Source organism: Sciurus vulgaris, assembly GCF_902686455.1.
Source record: "Sciurus vulgaris genome assembly, chromosome: 3".
In the NCBI taxonomy this organism is placed as follows: Eukaryota; Metazoa; Chordata; class Mammalia; order Rodentia; family Sciuridae; genus Sciurus; species Sciurus vulgaris.
This window is the reverse complement of record NC_136463.1, coordinates 43621794-43640814: the sequence shown is the minus strand read 5'-3', so window position 1 is coordinate 43640814 and position 19021 is coordinate 43621794. Positions and strand designations below refer to the sequence as shown.

The 19021-nt window shown below is 42.7% G+C and overlaps 1 protein-coding gene across 1 annotated transcript in view; it reads left to right on the top strand.

Moving 5' to 3' along the window:
* SLC47A1 (solute carrier family 47 member 1) overlaps positions 1–19021 on the top strand; it is a 103458-nt gene that overhangs the window by 30549 nt on the left and 53888 nt on the right. Inside the window, exons 15-23 of the mRNA XM_079130349.1 lie at positions 2132–2226; positions 2893–2971; positions 6467–6686; positions 8398–8848; positions 8984–9085; positions 14921–14989; positions 16374–16522; positions 17505–17547; positions 18201–18245. Of these exons, the coding sequence (XP_078986475.1) occupies positions 2132–2226; positions 2893–2971; positions 6467–6686; positions 8398–8848; positions 8984–9085; positions 14921–14989; positions 16374–16522; positions 17505–17547; positions 18201–18245 (1253 nt within the window). The remainder of the gene's footprint in view (positions 1–2131; positions 2227–2892; positions 2972–6466; positions 6687–8397; positions 8849–8983; positions 9086–14920; positions 14990–16373; positions 16523–17504; positions 17548–18200; positions 18246–19021) is intronic.

Sequence of the window (19021 nt, the reverse complement as noted above, 5' to 3'; positions counted from 1 at the left end):
GACTGTTGTAGAAGTTACGGTTTTGTCACTAGAGATAGCCATGTGACTTCCTGCAAATCTGAGTTCTAGCAGGCTGTCTTTCTGCATTGTTTATTGTGGATAAAAGGTTGGTTTCCTAGGCTGGTTGCTGCATATGTAGGTGAGTTCTTCTTTTATGGTCTGGCAATTGTCTGTCTGTACATCCAGCTTCCCATAGATTACCTTAGAGCTTTTGATTCTGTCATTAGTTCATTATTGATAAAAAAAAAGTCTCATTATTTGCATCTCTTCAATACCCTATGTAGGGTTTCTAATTAACTAATTAATTTGATACTGGAAATTGAACCCAGGAGTGTTTGACCTCTGAGCTACAACCCATTCCCTCTTTACAAAAATGTTTATTTTGAGACAGGGTATTGTTAAGTTGCTCAGGCTAGTCTCAAACTGGTCATCCTCCTGCCTCAGCCTCCTGAGTAGCTAGTATTACAGATGTGTGCTGCTGTGCTTGGCCCTGTGTAGGTTTATTAGGTAGAATCTGTATAATACTTTGAGATCTAACAGGCTCTCCCTACATTCATTTCCACTTAGCCTCTTCTCTTTTTTCTGATCATTTCTGAGTGCATAATCCTCCCCTGGGAGCTTCCAGAAAAATCTGTAGAGGCCAGGTAGGAAACTCTGGAGTAGATAATATTACTTTTTAATGAGTGGTGATTTTTGCTATGAAATTATTTTTCACTGTTAAAATGTTTTAATACCAATGTAAAATGGAATCCAGACTTTAAAAGCAGCTTTTTGAACACATACATTGATTTCTAAAATGTTTCTCAGCTGGGAGTGTAATTCAGCGGTAGAACACGTGTTTAGCATGCACAGGGCTGTGGATTCAATCCCTAGCACACTCCCCCCTCAAAAAAAGGCTTTCTTTCCCTTTCAGAAGCCTAAATACTGAGGGATTAGTCAGTAACGCCCCTACCCCATGGAAAGTAGCACCCCTCAAGGTTAAGGTAGTAAAATCTTTGAGGGGGAAATGAGATAGTCACAGCTTCCAAGAGACAAAGCACTCCAGGGACTAACTCAGCTTGTTAGGGTATATGCTTTCTCCCCCAACTCACTCTCAAACCTTCTTATAGGCGCATCACTAAAGTCAGGATACTTTTGCCATGACTCTCCAAGAACAAACAACAAAAAGGATAAAACTGTTGAGGTGTCATTGAAATAGCAAATTCCAAAGACCCTTCATTGTTACTTGCATGATTGATGTTTTTCTCCACCTGCATGTGTTTTCTTCACAGCTGCAGTAACTCATCCTTAACATAAGGCAGAGATGATTATATAGGGAAAGATGTAACATTCGCTCCAGACTGACAGCCCCGCCCTCAAGGTTGAAGGACTACAAAGAAAACACCTTAGAAAATATACCCAAAGCCAATTAAAATTCCTAGACTCCAGCCGGCCCTTGCCATCCCTGCACAGGAATACAAACTTAGCTCCCTTCTTTGGAGAGCCAGCTTGACAGTCTCTAGGTTAATGCCGTGCCTCCCTTCAGCTAGAGTAAGAGATCCTGATAGTCTTGTTCCTGTGGCAGTTGAGCCTTCCTCTGATTCTTCTGACGGAGCACAAGAACCACCTGGACTAATAATATAAACAAATAAATCTTAGGGATTTCTTACATGTTTTTTCCTTTTTAATTCATCTACAGTTGATCAACATGCAAACTAACACCCAAATCAAAGGCCTCTACTACAAGCAGTCAAATTAAAAATGAAGTATTTTAATTCACTTATTGACCATGATCTCTATTTTTTAAAAAATGTTCATCTCTTTTGAGGAACATAGGGCAGAAGGAGTTTTGTCCTGAGAAATTTTATTTTCTTATCACTGGCACTCTTATTAATATCCAGTCATTATAATCACAATGGCCAGCAATTACCTTTGAGCCTTTGCTCTGACATGCTGAATCACAGGAGGTGGTCTCAGTGGGTGCTTACCTTCTGGAAACCCAAGAAGAGAGCAGGGTAGAGCTCTTTGTGGACTCCACCTCAGCCTTGGAAGTAAATTCCCAGCATGGTCTGCAGAAGTGACAGGAGGCACATCCTCCCAGGGGTGGCCATTTTCTACTGAGCTAACCTCTGTTAAATATTTCCATGTCCAGGTCTGTGGGCAGGGATCATCATCTGTACTGTCGCTCAAGCTGTGTGTTTTATAGTCTTTATTGCTCGGCTCAATTGGAAACAAGCCTGTCAACAGGTAACTATGCTCTTGATGTCCCAGCAGAAGTTCCTTCCCTTGAAAACAAAAGGATCTGACGTGGTGCTCTCTTTTGTTTTGGAAGGCTCTCTTCTCTTCGATGCGATTTTTATGTTTTAACTGGATTTTTAGATGTGAAGGACTCCATGACCCTGGCTTTTTCTCTTTTTCTTTCTCTTTGTTGATTCAATGGATAGACATATATAGGCCTTTTTTTTTTTTTTAATCTCATGCTATATTCTCACTTTTGGCCAATTTCAGGATAAGAATTGAAACCTGAGAGAAGGCATCAAGTTCATCCTAACACTGTTTATTGTTTTCTCAAAATATTTTGCTAAGATAGTGTATGCCTCCTTCTCTTCACCTTTCCAGGATCAATGTGAGGTCTGGAAATAGGAGGTTGAAAAAAGGAGAGAAGTAAGGAGGTGAAGAAAGGCGGGTTCTAGGTGACCTCGGTCCTTCTTCTCCCCCTGCACTGTTTCCATCTAACCTTCCTCTCCCACTGACTCCATTTCAACCTTTATAAAAGAGGATGCTATACCCACGACCTAGAGAAGGTTCAACTTTACATGTCAATTGAGGAACATGGCTTGGCTTTTCCTAAACTGGGTGTCAAACCTACACTATCTAACAACCAGTGAACTTACTTTGAATTTCATTTTCTAGGCTCAAGTACATGCCAATTTGAAGGTAAATATGTCTCCAAATGAGAATTCTGCTGTCTCTCAAGATCCAGTTTACCCAGGTATGATATAATCCTCTCAGCTCTTAGGCCTATCTAGGTAGGATTAGAGGGGTCATTTGCTAAATTTGCTGCTGTGAACTCCCATTGAAATAAGGTACTAATTTTCAGAAACAAATGACAGAGTCAGTTAACACCCATTTTGGGGTAAGTTAAAGTTTGTTGGCTTCAGTTCCACCCATTAACATACTGCTATAGTGATTAAAAGACCCTCAGTTCCTTTGCTAATTTGTGGTATTTCTGAAAGCATTCTACAAGCATTTTTTCTCTTTTAAAAATATTTTTAATTGACATAATAATTATACATATTTGTGGGGTACAGTGTGACATCTCAGTACATGTGTACAAATGTGTTATGATGAGTTTAGGGTAATTGGCTTATCCATCACTTCAAACATTTATCATTTCTTTGTGTTGGGCTACAGATATTTCTAATACTTGACAATCCTATGCATGGGCCATATCTGAGAAACTGACATTTGTGTTTGTTTTAATGGGATCCCTAGTGTCCATTAGGGAAACCTGCTTTAAGCAAGTTGTTTGGATCGTTGCTTCTGATGAACATCATACAAATGTAGTATTTTTTTTTTCCTGTCAGCTTAGTAATTCTTCTACATTCCCAGTTTCTTAGACAGTTAGTCATTTTAGTCCTTTGTTACTGTAAGGGAAGTAAAAATGGTTTTCCTCTGCACATCTAGGTTCTATAGCTAGGCCAAGAATGAAATTAACATAAGGCAGATTAACAGGAAAAAAATATATTTAATTTCATCCATAGGCTTGGGAATCCCACAAAATGATATTCAAAGAAGGATCAAATGAGTATAGTTAATATAACTTCCTGAACAACAGAAAGTAAAGGTGTGGGGCTTCTGGGGGGTTGGCTACACAAGGGAGGGTGAGAGGAGGAGATGCATGGAGAATAAAGGTGGCCTTCTTATGTAGAAAGTTTCTTAGGTAATAGAAGTTGTCCAGGAGCAGCCCGCTTCCTGACACAGATATATTTACTAATACAGATTTTTCTTTATAGATGTAAATTTCTTTTATTCAAGGACAGCTTTTCAGAGGTACTCCTCTATCTGCAGTTTCTCAGCTTGAAACATGCCAAAGAAGGCTATTTTGGGGTGGCATATTCTGGTTTTCTATACTCACATTTTGGGGCAGTAAGTCCTGAGCCCCCGTGCTCCTTTTTAATTTAACCCTTTGGACTTTCTGATGGCTAAACTTCTGCCATGGGTCAATTCTGGGTTTTGTTTTCTTCCTCAGTTCTCAGGCATATTGCTAGTCTCCTGTGTGTCTGCTTCTCTTAGATTATGTTGCAGACTTTATATTGAGACATTGTTTTGAAAGTTATTCGAGTTCTAAAACTGTACTGGGGCTCAGATCTGGCTGCTCACCACTCAAAAGTCAATACTCAAGAGATAAGAGTTGGTAAGAAGGAAATCGGTTTTATTCAAGGGCTGGCATCCTGGAAGATGGAGAAAATTATTGTCTCCAAAGCTTCACCTTGGGGAACTCGATTGTGAAGGGTTTTTATAGGAAGGGAAAGGAGGAGCAGGGCAGGAAGGCTATGTGCTAAGTGGGGTCTTTCTCACGGAGGCCTGTGTCTTCTTTTTCCTTCTTCTCTGGCAGGAATATCACAATATACCTCAATCTACTGGGGTCAGTCCTGCAGTTCTTTATTCAAACATATTACTTTTCTTCAAGTTAAACCTCACAATTTTATATATGTGTATACACACACACACACACGTATAGTGTTAGTTGAACAGAACTAAAGACTAAGGAGTAGTGGTATTACACAATCTGATGTAATTTGAAGGTCACCAGAGAGATGTTCAGGGTTCTGAAAATCTAAATAAACATTATTTAGCAGGTTTTAGAATGCTGGGTACCTTACAAATGGCATAGGGATAGAAAGTAACCTTGCAAAGAGCAAAAGGGCAACTTGTAAAGGAGCAGCCACTGTTAAAGTTTTCTAGCTTCAAATAGGATTTTATTTTGCTTTTGTCAGATGCTGGGTTTCATAAGCAATATAGGGCACTTTTAGAAATTAAGGTCTCTGGACTACTCAGCTGACCTGAGAATGAGAGGCAGCCAGTGTGAAGCTGTCTTATTTGTTTCATCCTTAATTGTAGCACTTTGGTGAGGATTTCAAGCCCTAGCACAGAGAGGTTTACCATAGCCCACTGTTGCTAGGTGTTGCTCAGCCTCTCATGCCACGTGTGTGACAGAAAACTCACAGGGCAAAAGCAGCTCCAAAGGCCAGGCTTGCCCCTCTGTGTTTACAGTTTCCTCGTGGTCTTGCCCCGGTATCTCTTCATTACACTGTTAGCTCTCTGATGCCTTCAAGATGATCTTCTTGTTTTATCCAGACTTTATAATTATCTTGAGAGGAAGGGTTGGTCTGAGTTTTCTACCATGAATGAAATCTTCCTCAAATTATAAAGTTGGGATCATAATTGTACTTACCTGACACTATTATTGTGAGGGTCAAGTGAATGCTGAGAACTACCCGACACAGAGTAAGCATTTTGTAGATGTGAGCTGGTATTATTGTGTTCAAAATTATTTTCCTTCAGAACTCTGAGGGCTTATAGCATTCCAATACAGGGTAATCTGACATGATCTGAAATCTGAAACACTTCTGGTCCTAATCATCTCAGATAAGGAATACTCAACCTGTATCTACTTGTGTTTATTAAGAGGTTGGATGCCAGCCAGGCGTGGTGGCACAGGCCTATAATTCTAGCTACTCAGAGGGCTGAGGCAGGAGGATCACAAGTTCTAGGCCTACCTAGACAACTTAGCAGGACTCTGTCTCAAAACATAAAATAAAAAGACTGGGAGTGCAGCTCAGTACTTTCTTCTTATGTGCCAGACCCTGGGTTCAAATTCCCAGTACATTTTATGCAATCCTTAGTAGTGCAAAAATAAAAAAATGAATAAAAAAAAGTTGGATACCAATCTTATTCTTGTGCCATTAGAAAATCTGCCTTTATTTTTCTCTTGGGAAGTTTTTAGGATATTATTTTTCTGCAGCATCATGAGACTAAGTCAAAGTGTGAGTCATTATTCTGCTTGGTACTTTGTAGGTCCTTAGATATGAAGAATTCCATCTTTAGTTTTGTGAATAGCCTCAATTTTTTTCCCCTTAGTTTATTTCCCTCTCTATTTGCTTTGTTCTCTTTCTGAAATGCTTGTGAGATGGGCGTTGGAACCTTGAAATTCCCCCAAAACCAAAAGACACCAACTTGAAGGAATATTGATAGTCATTTAAAGGGGCAGCAGCTTACATACCTTCAATCCTACCCACACATATAGGAGCTTGCCTCTACATGTTCTTGCCCAACAGCTAAAAAATGATTTATTTATTCTCCGTAGTAACTGCTTCCTGAATTAACTTTCTCCCAGCTATTACCACATGTGCACATTACCTTTTATACAAATGAAAAAGAAAAAAAAAATCCCTTTGAAGCTAAGTTCCTTTTTCTCCCACAGTGGGTCCTGAAAACCATGGAGAAATTTTAATGAGCGATGTTGGAAAAAAAGATGAGACTCAATTGGACCAGCAGATGCCCCAAGAACAACTTTCGCCTGTCCATCCAAAGAATGATAAATTGTCTGTGAAACAGTTGGCTCTGCGGCGAGGAGTCCTGCTGCTGGGCGCCATTTTAATCTTGCTAGTTGGGATTTTAGTGAGAGTGTATGTCAGAATTCAGTGATGTGCCGAGACAGATGGTCAGGGCAAATGATACAGATGTTCCTCAACTTACAATGGGGCTACCTCCTGACAAACCATCATAAATTGAAAATGTCACAAGCTGGGGCTGGTGTGCAGCTCAGTAATAGAGCTCATGCTTAATTTGAAGCTCTGGGTTCAATCCCTAACCCTATGTGTATGTATATTTCATAAGTTGACAGTGCGTTTAATACACGCACACTACCAATCATCAGTGTTACTAACAGCATATTATGGAATGCTGATCTTTTACCCTTGTGATTGTGGGACTGACTGGGAGCTGCAGCTTGCTGCTACAGCCCACTATCTCAAGAGAGGATTGTACTACATTTTGCTAACCTGGGATAAATTCCAAATTCAAAATCCAAAGTACAGTTTCTACTTTTGAAGCATCAGAAATAGAACCAGTATAAGGCCGGGACCACCTATACTTTTGAGCCTACATACAAATAATTCATAGGCCTCGCAGTGGCATTTCATTTTCAGATAACATAACTTAGTTGTGTCTGTGGATTTTAAGAATGGAGAATTCAAAGATATATTTTCCTAATGATGCAAAGGAACGAAGGCAAATGCTGTATTCTGGTTCAAGAAAATATCTGGAAGACGATGCTTGGGTAATAATTCACTCTCAATCAAGGACCACTATGTACTATATTCACGCGTGGCTTTCATATTTCTTCTGCGTACTGTTTTCTAAGACAACCCCATATACAAAGTGCTTTAGGATTCTTACTGTGTGAATTATTTAAAATATATTTTACAGTACATCTTTCCTTGTATCCTAGAATATTATTCAATGGCAGATGGCAAATTGTTAATCTTCATTTGGGGTCCAGATCTCCGGCACTGTGGGTGCATAACTGAGGCAGGTCTTTAGAGCTGTTAATATTCAAACAAGAATTATAATTCCTGGTGGTGGTGGTGTCAGAGGACAAAGTTTTAACAAAGGCCTTAGATTACATAGTAACCCTACTTCTTTGAGCCTTCACAGGGTAAAGTACACACTGCTAATTCAGCAAACCTTTATATACAGAGTAGGGTCAGTGCTAGAATGGATACATGACTAAGCCTGGCCTGTGCCCTGAAAGAACAGATAATGAACAAAATCAAAGAAGTTAGCTACTGTTAATAAAAATCACTCAACTGCTGATTTTTTCCCATCTTGCATTCCTGGGGATGAACCCAGGGTCTTGCACTTGCATGTGCTCTACCATAGGGCAACACCCCCAGCCCTCCAACTGCCAAGGGATCTCTGCCCTCAGGGCTTCATTCTTCTTGGGTCCCTTACCCAAGTAAAGATTTACACTGTATGTGGCCCTCCAGGTGGAGCCTGGGGGCCTGAGGCAGCCACAGGGTCGCCCCTCCCCCAGCTCTTTATTAGCAAAACTTCATCCCTCCCCTTGTCTTCACCCTAACACCCCTGGCCCTCTAGAGATGTCTCACACCCCTGCCCTTCCCCCTTGGCCCTGGATAACAGGTTCGTCTAAGCTGCAGGTACCAAGGCTGCATTGACGAGAAGCCACACTGGCAGCATGTTCAGGACCCTGTCGCCGTAGAGCCAAGGCATTGGGGAAGAGTGGGTAGTGGTGGATGGGGAACGGGAAGGCCTGAATATCCCTTCAGCTGCGGCCTGAAGAAACGTCCGGAAAGTGTTCTTCGGGTGTGGAGGATTGAGGGAATGACGAAGTCCACTCTCCCTCCACACAACTTTTGCAACCTGCCATGACGCCTTGTGGAAACTCACTATCATCCTAGAGGGGGCCTCCGGGGCAAGCACCCCCTCCCCCGGGGTTCTGCGGCGGCGACGGTTGGACTGGGCGCCCTGGGCTTGGGGTGGGGGAGCTGGCCTCGGCGTAGCCTGCCGATTCCCGCAGTGGACCTTCCACGGGCGGGCGGGGCGGGGCGGGGCGGGGCCCGGCCGCCTCTGCCTCGCGCGCTCGCTTTCCGCGGGCCGGCTTGGAGCCCGGTCCGGAGCCGGCATGGAGTTCCCCGCGGCCGCAGCGGAGCTCCCAGCGGACCAACCCCTCGAACGGCCCGGCGTCTTCTTGCGACGCGGCGGCCTGCGGGGCCTGCGGGGCGCGTTGCCCCCGGACCTGCGGCGAGAGGCGGCCGAGCTGGCGGCGCTCGCCGGCCCCGTGGTGAGTGCGGCGGCCCAGCTGAGCCCGCCCGAGGGCCCCTGGAGCCGAGTCGCGAGGCGTGGACCGCCTGGCTGCGCGAAGCTCGGGGAGGGAGGGTTGATGTAAACTCAACTTTCCTTTCTATTCCCTGGGCAGTTCCTTGCACAGCTGATGATCTTTCTCATTAGCATCGTCAGTTCCATATTCTGCGGACATCTGGGCAAAGTCGAGCTGGATGCTGTTACGCTTGCTGTCTCGGTAGGTGTTCACATCTTTTTATTTGAGCTGATAACGGCACAATCTCAGAACTTCTATTTATTTGTTTAGTTTTAATTTAATTTTGGTGGTGCTGGGGTTGCACATACTGGGCTGATGTTCTCCCACTGAGCCACCACCCCGCCAGTACCAAGCTTCAGAATTTAAATTGTGTCATGTCCTCCGTGTCTTTTTTTAGAGGATCTGGGTCTGACTTACAGGTACTGTTACCTGATCTTTAGATTTGAAGTAGTTAGTGTCAACTACTTAGACAAAGCTTTCTGAGCAGATCTCTAATTACAGAGGCACCAGGTCTTGTGAGGACTGTAGCAAGTAGATAAATTGGGCATATCTACTAAAATTAAAAGCTGCATTCTTTTTCTATTTATGAAATCAAACCGAAACTATTTTCACAATTCATTAGATCACACTATTTTACCTCTGTGAAGTATGTCCCTTCCTCCCTGGGTTGAAATTACACCTCTTTTGACGCCTTCTTGGGTCTGTTAGTGAGGTAGTGGAAAACTGCTTCTCTTGTATTTAAATCAGGTTTTCAAAGAAGGCGAAGACCCCTCCTGCAAGTGTTGGCAGGTGGTTTTTTTTTTTTGTTTTGTTTTGTTTTGTTTTCCTGTTCCTTACCCCTAGAAGATGGGAATGCACAATGAGGTGGTGGAGGGCCATAGAAGTTTTTCATTCAGCCTTAGTGGAGGAACCCTGGCTTTGTGGAATCACATTTTATGTAAGAGAGTTTTACTGTATTTAGTGAACTGATCTGAAGTGCAAACTGATCTAGAGTGCAGACATTTCTGCTTCCTTTGAAAGTTTATATTGACCCTCCAGAAAGTCAAGATTGAAGATGGGTTTTATATACACAATTGTCCTTGTGTCCTCTTCAGGAAAGATGAACTTGGCCCCTGCATAGCACAGGGCAGCAGATCCCTGGCCCACATTGTGCTGCTGGTCACCCACGGGGTATGAATGTACATTAATGGGGAGATGATCTGAGGCCAGGATTGAGGTCTGCTGTTTTCCTGTCCCTGCTTCTCAACCAGTATCCCGCACCCCAGAGCTCATTTCTGGGCAGTGCATCCTATACTTTTTCCTGTTCATGATATCTCATGGCCTGTCATTGCCCTCAGCGCATGAGTGCTCCCTCTTCTCTCTCTGGGGGCTGTGACTTGACCTCCCTGAATTTATCACATTAACTTCCAGGATCTCTGAATCCTCTTTGGGCCCTCTTCCTGCACATTTTCACCCCACAGTAGGAATTTTCAACTTTACTTTTTCAGTCTCTTTTCAACCTTTGTCCCTGTAAGCCATCCAGTCTCCATGCCCATTCTACCTGTCCTTGACCTCATGGAGTTGTCATGCCAGGGTCCCTTCATCTTCTTTCATTCCTGTGGTCTCACCTGGCCCCCTCCCCTGCCTCCGTGGCCAAGCAAGCAGCACCTGAACTCTCACCTCCCATTTCACAACCCCCCAGACCTTTTGTCAACCCTCTCTTCAAGACCCACCTTTCATTGTGCACTGGAACCTTCCTTTCTCCTCCAACCTCTTATGCTTTATATATTTCCACCCCATTATAATAAACCTATCAAGATTCTCTTTTTCAATAAAAATATCCCTGTCCATCCATCTCCCACTTGCCCAATGCCCTCTCTGACTTTATAACCTATGTTCTTTGCCAGAAATTTGACATTCTGTCTTCATTTCCTTCTTTCCCATTATAGTCCAGCCTCTGTTCTCCCACTTCTCCATATATTCTGCTCTGACAACAGTTGTCAGTGACTCCCTCCCCTTGTCAGGACAGAGGACTCACCCTGTGCTCTTCTCCCCCAGCCCCCAGGAACCCGCCTTCTGTGTTTTGTCCTGGTCCACCTTGGCTCACCTGTGGCCTCCCTGATAGTTGTTCCTCACTTCTCCCCCCTCCCCCTCTCTTCTGTTTTAAATGTTCCTTATTTATTGGTGTCTCCCAAATTGGTACCTCCACCCCTCACCTGGGCTTCCAGGAGACTGCTTGCAGAATGGATCAACTGGAAGACACAGAGACTTCTGGAACACAGAGTTTGAAGCTACTCCCTGAAGTTGCTAAGTACTGCCTTTCTTATTTTTAACATTTTTTTCGTGGTGCTGGGGATGGAACTCAGGACCTCATACATGCTAGGCAAATGCTCCACCACTGAACTACATCCCAAAGACCCCTCTTATATTTTTTATATCCCCAATCTCTATTAGTAAGCAAGTCCTCCTAACATATTTCCATCACTCCTTAGAATTCCTCTCTTTCTTCTGTTTAACACTACACTCTCCCAGACCCTTCTTCATCCTTCCTGCCCTCCCTCCATCCACCAGACTCCATACTGACCTCCCAATGCTAGAGACCCTCTCTCATGCCCCAACACCCTGTGTCTGCTGGGTCTTGGCGTGGCTGCACTGTGATGACTTTCTCTTTCTCTGGTTTCTCTCTTGCTGATCCATCTGAGAACTTAGATTCATTTTTGCCCAGCGTGGTTCCTTGTACATATTTGACTCAACCAAATATTTCAAAGAAACACATATCTCAGGTGTCCTGCCCTGAGAGTCACTCTTACCTGGGCATCTCCTGTTTTGACCTTTTCTTCTTTCCTTCAATCCTATCCCTTTATGTTTTCCATCTGTGACATGGTGAGAGTTTAAAGCATTATTGTGTATTTATATAGAGTTCTATGACTCCTATTCTTTCATTTGTCTTATTAAAATTATTTAAAAATATACCTGGGGGAAAACACTAAACTAAAATTTTATATGTAGTTTGTGACAGTTTCCTTCTTTCTTTCTGTGTATCCCCCAAGTCATCCAATGATAAAAGGGATAGAAAAGATTTTCTAGTTTTTGATGTAATAAATAAAAAGAATAGTATAAATACAGCACCACAATTTTATAGAAAGGTCTGAAGATGACCAATGGCTGGTGGGAAGGTTGGCGTGTTCCACCGACAGGAATGTTTACAGATAAGATGGTAGATTGGGAACTCCACTGTCAGCTCTTGACAACTGGGTGGGGATTCTTTGCTTTTAATCGGTTATTAAATTGTAACTAACTTCTGGGAAGGCAGTAGACTCAATTATACAATGACTTTATTTATGAAAGCCAGATACATTTTTTAAAATTTGGCTGGGGCTGAGGGTGTGGCCCAGTGGTAGAGGGTTTGCCTAACATGTACAAGGTCCTAAGTTCCACCCTCAGCACCACAAAAGGAAAACAAAATCTTGACCTTATGAAAAATACTATGTATTACAAAATGATTTACAACAGTGTAAGTTCTTTTAAGTGAAAGAACATTTGTTTATGTTTCACCTTGTTCCACGAAGAATTCGAGCTGATTGGTATAAATAAATTCACTATGGAAGGATAAATAAGTAACTGGTAGAGCTGGGGTTGTGGCTCAGTGACAGAGCATTCACCAGGCACGTGTGAGGCACTGAGTTCGATCCTCAGCACCACATAAAAAAGCAATAAATAAAGGCATTGTGTCCATCTCCACCTAATAAACAAAAAATAGATAGCTGGTTATAGTGGAGCAAAGGAACACAGATGGAGAGAGATTGGAGCCAGGGGCAAGGGCAGCACCAGACTTGCTGCAGGTTTACTCTAAGCTCCTCGCTTGTGTGATTCTCAGTGAACCTCAAACCAATAATGATTGTCAAACCATTATTCAGGGGAAGGAGGATTTTTCTAGATCCTGAAGCACAGAGGCATTTCTCTTATAGATTCTTATACAGTGGTCACTACACCTGTGTCCTGGACAACTTACCATGAGAAACCTGGTTGTAATTTTGTCCCATCTTCTATTTTAAAGTTGTGCATGATAGGGAAGAGGTATAACAACAGTTTAATCTATTAAAAGCTAGTGACAACTGAAGCAGAAGGGTCCTGACTGTAGTTCTCTGACCAACTCACTTGACCAGGAATGAGCTGTGAGCTGGGCAGGAAGAATAGTATCATAAGTCAACAAAGTAGGTCAGCTTACCAAAAACCAAAACCAAACCAAAATAAAAACCCCAAAATCCCACAATCTTTTCAGAAATTAGTGCACTTCACCTTTCTCTTTTTCTTGAAAGCTGAAGTGGTTTTAGAGGAATTCAGCATTATATCATTGGTTCCTCATGTCCATGTCTTCATTGTGTTATGAGCCCTCTGGGTCTCAGTTGGATCCAGGACCTTGCCTTGTGGGGTAAGCACTTGGTATTCCATGTGTGTGGCCTGTAACTTGCCTCCTGTGGGTTAGAGTTTCAGTCTGGTTTCTGTTGCTATAACAAAATACCTAAGACTGGGTATTTTATAAATAAAAGAGGCTTATTTAAGCTCACAATGCTGGAAATTCAAGAGCATGCGCTGACTTCTGCTTGGTTACAATGAGGGCCTTCCTACTACATCACAACAAAGTCTATGGCATCATGCTCAGAGCACTGTGAAAGAGAGAGTTCACATGGTATGACAGGAAGCCAAAGCCAGGCATGGTGGCTTGTGCCTGTAATTCCAGCAACTCGGGAGACTGAGGCAGGAGAATCACAGGTTCAAAGCCAGTCTCAGCAACTTGGTGAAGCCCTAAGCAACTTAGTGAGACCCCTCAAAATAAAAAATAAAAAAAAAGGACTGGGGATGTGACTCAGTGATTGAACCTCTGGGTTCAATTCCAGGTACCAGGAAACAAATAAAAACAGGGTCAAGCTTTCACTACATGAACCTTTGAGTGACACCTAAATCATCTTCAAACCAAAACACCAGTCTTGGTTCGTCCAGAAGTTAAGTCATCTGGGGTTGACATTTCTGGTAAATGTGAGACCCAACATGAGAATGGGGGCCTTTAGGCTTTTGGCCCTGTGTCTCTCCCCTGCCTTGCCCTGTTGCAAAACAGCACACTAAGCTCCTTCCCTCATCTGTGGATTACTCTCTGTGCCCTGGGTTGTGGGAGGACTGGATAAGGGCCTGTTCCTCACTGGAGGACTAAAACCTGGGGTCTGAGTCAGACTTCCCACCTCCAGGTCACACTATCTGAGAAAGCAAGTATTAGAAACTTTGTAACTTGGCTTACCCAACAATTGGGAATAGTGGTCATAACATCATACATATGAAGGGCCAAGGACGCTGCCTGGCACATGGTCCAGGCTCAATAAATGTTCACTGTTTTTTTTTTGTTTTTGTTTTTTTTTTTTTTTAATATTTTTTAGTTGTAGTTGAACACAATACCTTTATTTTATTTATTTATTTTTATGTGGTGCTGAGGATCGAAGCCAATGCCTCACACATGCTAGGCAAGCGCTCTACCAGTGAGTCATAACCCCAGCCCCGCTATTGCTATTTTTATTATTTTAGATACTTTTTGTGCATAGATGTAGTGCTGGGAAAGGAACCGAGGGCCTTGTGCATACAAGGACAGCATTCTGCCACTGAGCTGTACCCCCAAATCTCCTTCCTAGTGCCTTCCCTTCCCTCTCTTTTTCCCTCCCCCATCCACTTGCTCTACTCTACTGATCTCCCTTCTATGAGTCTTATTTTAACTAGTGCATTAACAAACATGGAAATGGTAATGTGCTGCATAAAGAAATTTTTAAAAACTTGTTTTCTAGGTTTTAGATTTTTCCAAATCTGACACAGGTTGATTATGGTCCTTTGGTTAGAAGGTACATGTTTGTTCAGTTGACAAGGATCCATGTGGACACCCATTTGATCTGAAATACAGAACCTTAAGTGTACAATTGTGAGTTGCTCTCTAAAATTGAACCCACTGTGGTTCCTTATTGTAAAAGGAGCTGTTTGGTGGTGACACCGCTGCAACTGTCCTGTTGTGTCTTGCAGGTTGTGAATGTTACAGGGATATCAGTTGGAACAGGTTTAGCCTCTGCTTGTGACACTCTGATGTCTCAGGTGAGGACCACCTTGCCCACATAACTTTTTTGGGAAATTACCTTTCCTAATAGAGACTGCCTGGGGAACTATGCATCGTATGGTTTGTGGCCTTTTATGTGTCAAATGCAATGCTGCTAATGAAGGTAAATATTGCACACTTAGCTTTACCATGTCAAAAAACAAAATTACAACAGATTTACTTCACCATCTAAGTGGCCTTTATTTGCTGCTCATGACTTGGGATCATAACCGTCTGCAAAATACAATAAGAGCTTTCACCAGGCCATACCAGAACAGAGGGTTTTATAAGGTGGGTACAAGGTAATAGTCCAATAGGAAAAAACTAGTTAACATTAGGTTACTTTGGGTTACTTTTTTGAACAGGTTCAGTAAAGCAGAGGGGACTTCCTTATTATACAAACTCTAGTTTTCAGTAAACACTGGTCTATTTGGGGAATCTGCTTCTTTAACGTTTCAATTTGGTAATGTGACATTTAACACAAGAGATTCCTTTGGTTTGGTTTGGTGTGGTCTGCTAGGGCTTGTGCAGGAGTTCAGTCTGAATCAATAGTTTCCCATCTTTATATTTAACAGCTGGTTCAGGCTGGGTGTGTATCTTAGTGGTAGAGTGCTTGCCTAGCAGGCATCAGGCTTTGGGTTCTATCCCAGCATCACAAAAGTGAAAAAAAGAAAAATCAAAAACCAAGATAACAGCTAGTTCTGTCCTCTAGGTCTCATTTACCCAGGGGCTGCATTTTCCTTGTTTCTGTCTTATAGCTTCCTCCATAAGCTTCTTATCTGGGGATTGAACCCAGGGCTTCATGCATGCCAGGCAAGCGCTCTACCACTGAGCCATGCCCTAAGCATTACTTCTTGAAAGAGTTCTTTGAACTCCTGGTCCTGATCTCCACTCTTGACTCAGCCCCATCAATGTCTTTTCCATTTCTGCCCATCCCACTGGGCAGGGTCTCTTCCTGGCCTCTTGGGATGACATCATCAGGTGAGCGTCAGGCTGTCCTTAACCCACTTGGCTGTCCCAATACAGTGTGTATCTTTCCTCTTTGGCTCCCCAGAGAACTCCCTAGACCCTCAGGGGCTCCTATGCCTTGGCCTTATACCATGGCTCATCCTCTCCCAAGGTTTCACTCTCCCCACCCTTTTATAGCTCAATCTCCACTTTAGTACCCACCAGATTAATAGTCTCAGTACTGGGTGCGGGGACCAGTCCTCTCACAAGGTATAAAATACCACAGAAGCCAGGTAACTTACTGACTGGTACTGCTTAGAAGCTTCCCCTACACTGCTGGCTGTGGGAAACATGGCTGCCTGCGCTGCAGGGGCCATTGAAAGTGTGGCCTTGGTCCATGGTATATTGTGACACTTTTTCTCTGTTTTTTCCAAGTCCTTTGGAGGCAAGAACCTGAAACGTGTTGGAATCATACTTCAAAGGGGAATCCTCATCTTGCTGCTGTGTTGCTTCCCTTGCTGGGCCATCTTCATCAATACTGAGTACCTCCTTCTGCTCCTGAAACAAGACCCTGAAGTTGCCAGGTCAGCAGTATCTCCATTTCAGAATCCTAGGTTAAGAGTAAGTGGCTGAATAGGGCTGGGGTTGTAGCCCAGTGGTAGAGCACTTGCCTAGCATGTGTGAGGCACTGAGTTCATTCCCCAGAACCACATAAAACTAAATAAGCAAAATAAAAGTATTGTGTCCATCTGCAACTAAAAATATATTTAGGAAAAAGAAGAGTAAGTGGCTGTCTAGGATGGGTATGTAACTCAGGGGTAGAATGTTCACCTAGCATGTGTGAGGCAAAACAAGAAAAAGTGGCCATCTGGCCTGTACCTGTGTCAGTATTTTTAGCCAATTAGCTAGACTTGAACCCTTTGGTATTGGAAGCTATGACTGTGGGCTCTAGAGTCCTAGGGCTGCAGGGACTACCTGACGCAGAAAGATGAGAAGCAGCAGCACAAGGGTGCCATGCCCTTGGTTCCATCTCCCTTTCATGCTGTCCCTTTTGTCTTGGTGTCCTGCAAATGCACAGAATATGATTCCCCTGACAAAAGTAGAATACCACATGGTTGTCTTCATTTTCATTTTTGGAGCTGTTTTTTTTTTTTTTTTTTTTTGGACATACAATTCCAGCATGGCCTCAGGTATTGTCCTTGGAGTGTATGGACCTTCCTAGAGGACTCTTGCTCACTGTGAGATAGTCTTGATGCTTTCAGAAGGCTTCTGAATTGCGCTCAAGTTTTAGTTCATTTTGTTCTGTTCACTCCCCCTTTTATGGCTGAGGAGGAGCTGGAAAATGTCAAGTTTTCAGACTTCCCCTTAGAAAGTAGACATGTAACAGACCTCAGATACTATCGATGTAGGTTACAGAAAACCGACCCAAGTTGTGATGAAATTTCTCATATATAGATTATTTTTAGTTTTAAATTTTAGAAAATACTCTGTATAATTCAATTTGAAGACAGTATGACCAGAAACCATTTTAATATTAACAGAAGACTCTTTGGTTCTTTATTCCAGGATAGCCCAAATTTACGTGATGATTTTCATTCCTGCTCTTCCTGTAAGTTTCAATGCTGTTGTTGTGTTTGATTTGAAGCAACTCATGGTTGTCACCCTGCACATGCCTCTTCCTCTCCCACCTCTTGTTTATTTATCAAAGTACTATTCATGCAGAAGTTCAACATTTGTTTCTTGCCTTCCCTACCACTGATTCTCAGAAGTTGTACCACTCTGATGTCCAACAGATTAGTTTAAATACAAGCACTGATGGAAAAAAAAAATTTCCTTCTTTATTCCTTATTCCATGGTTACTTTTGATCTCAAATTAATCAGAATGCTTCCTGGGCTGCATTGTGAGCCATGCAGAATGTCAAGGTTGTAGCTACTTCTTCAGCCAATTAGAAATTACCCTGTTTCTACTCTTTAGGAAATAATCTTTCATCTACTCTGGAAAATTCCAAATAGCATTTGGTGTCCTAGCATTTAATTAGGGTAGGTCTGATTTTCTGAGTTTGAGATCACATACATAATCATGAGGAAATATCTTACTAGAAATCAGATCTTGAACTGAAGATTTAGCTCAGTTGTAGAGCACTTGCCTAGCATACATGAGCTCCTGGGTTCAATCCCTAGCACTGTAAAAACAATAAAATGAAGTAAATAATGTGGGTACTGGAATAATGATTGTATTTGTTTTTCTGTTTGATTTTATAGGCAGCATTCCTGTTCCAACTGCAGACAAGATATTTACAAAGTCAGGTATTGATTCTTCTCATATTTTTACCCTGTAGTACTGGAAATGTATATGAAATATTTTCAAGGAATTTTCTATAAAAGTAATTAATATTTTTCCTTTAGTTATTTTCCATATCTCTTGGAGTTTTCTATCAGAGAGATGTGGGTCCTTGTATCCTCCAGCCCAAGAGAGGTCCCTGTATCAAGCTGTCCAATTCCTCTTGGTCATCTCTTTTTTCTCTCTGCTGCTCCCACACCCACCCTCTCTTCTAGGCTGGTGCTGGCTTTGCCTCTGGTGTGGGACCTGGTCCTGAGCTTCTGAGTTAGAGGGTGAGGGTCCAGATTTACTATGGCCACCTTCCTGAGAGTACACGGGGTCCATCATGCTTTTGGTACACCAGAGGCAGAAGCGGGGAGCAAAGGAGAGGGCCAAGGGCAAGAGGCGGGTGTGTAGGGACAGAAGCTGAGCTCCACCTCGCTGTCTCCTCCAAGTCTATCCACAGGCAAGCAACTTGCTTGCCTTTAATTATAAAGTCAAGTTCTGGCAGGGATGGGGGTTGGCTCAGTGGTAGGGCACTTACCTAGCATGTGCAAGACCCTGGTTTCAATTCCCAGCACCACACAAACAAAACAAATGATAAATAAATAAACATAGAGGCAAAGTTGCCTGAGGCCAGAGTGAATTCTTACTGCTTTGATAGCAGTTTACTCTGTTTAAATAGAGAGGTAGTAGGGATGGGGAGAAGTTTTACCTAAAGAAAATGTCTGAATACTAGTATGGAGTGGGCAGTGTAAACAAA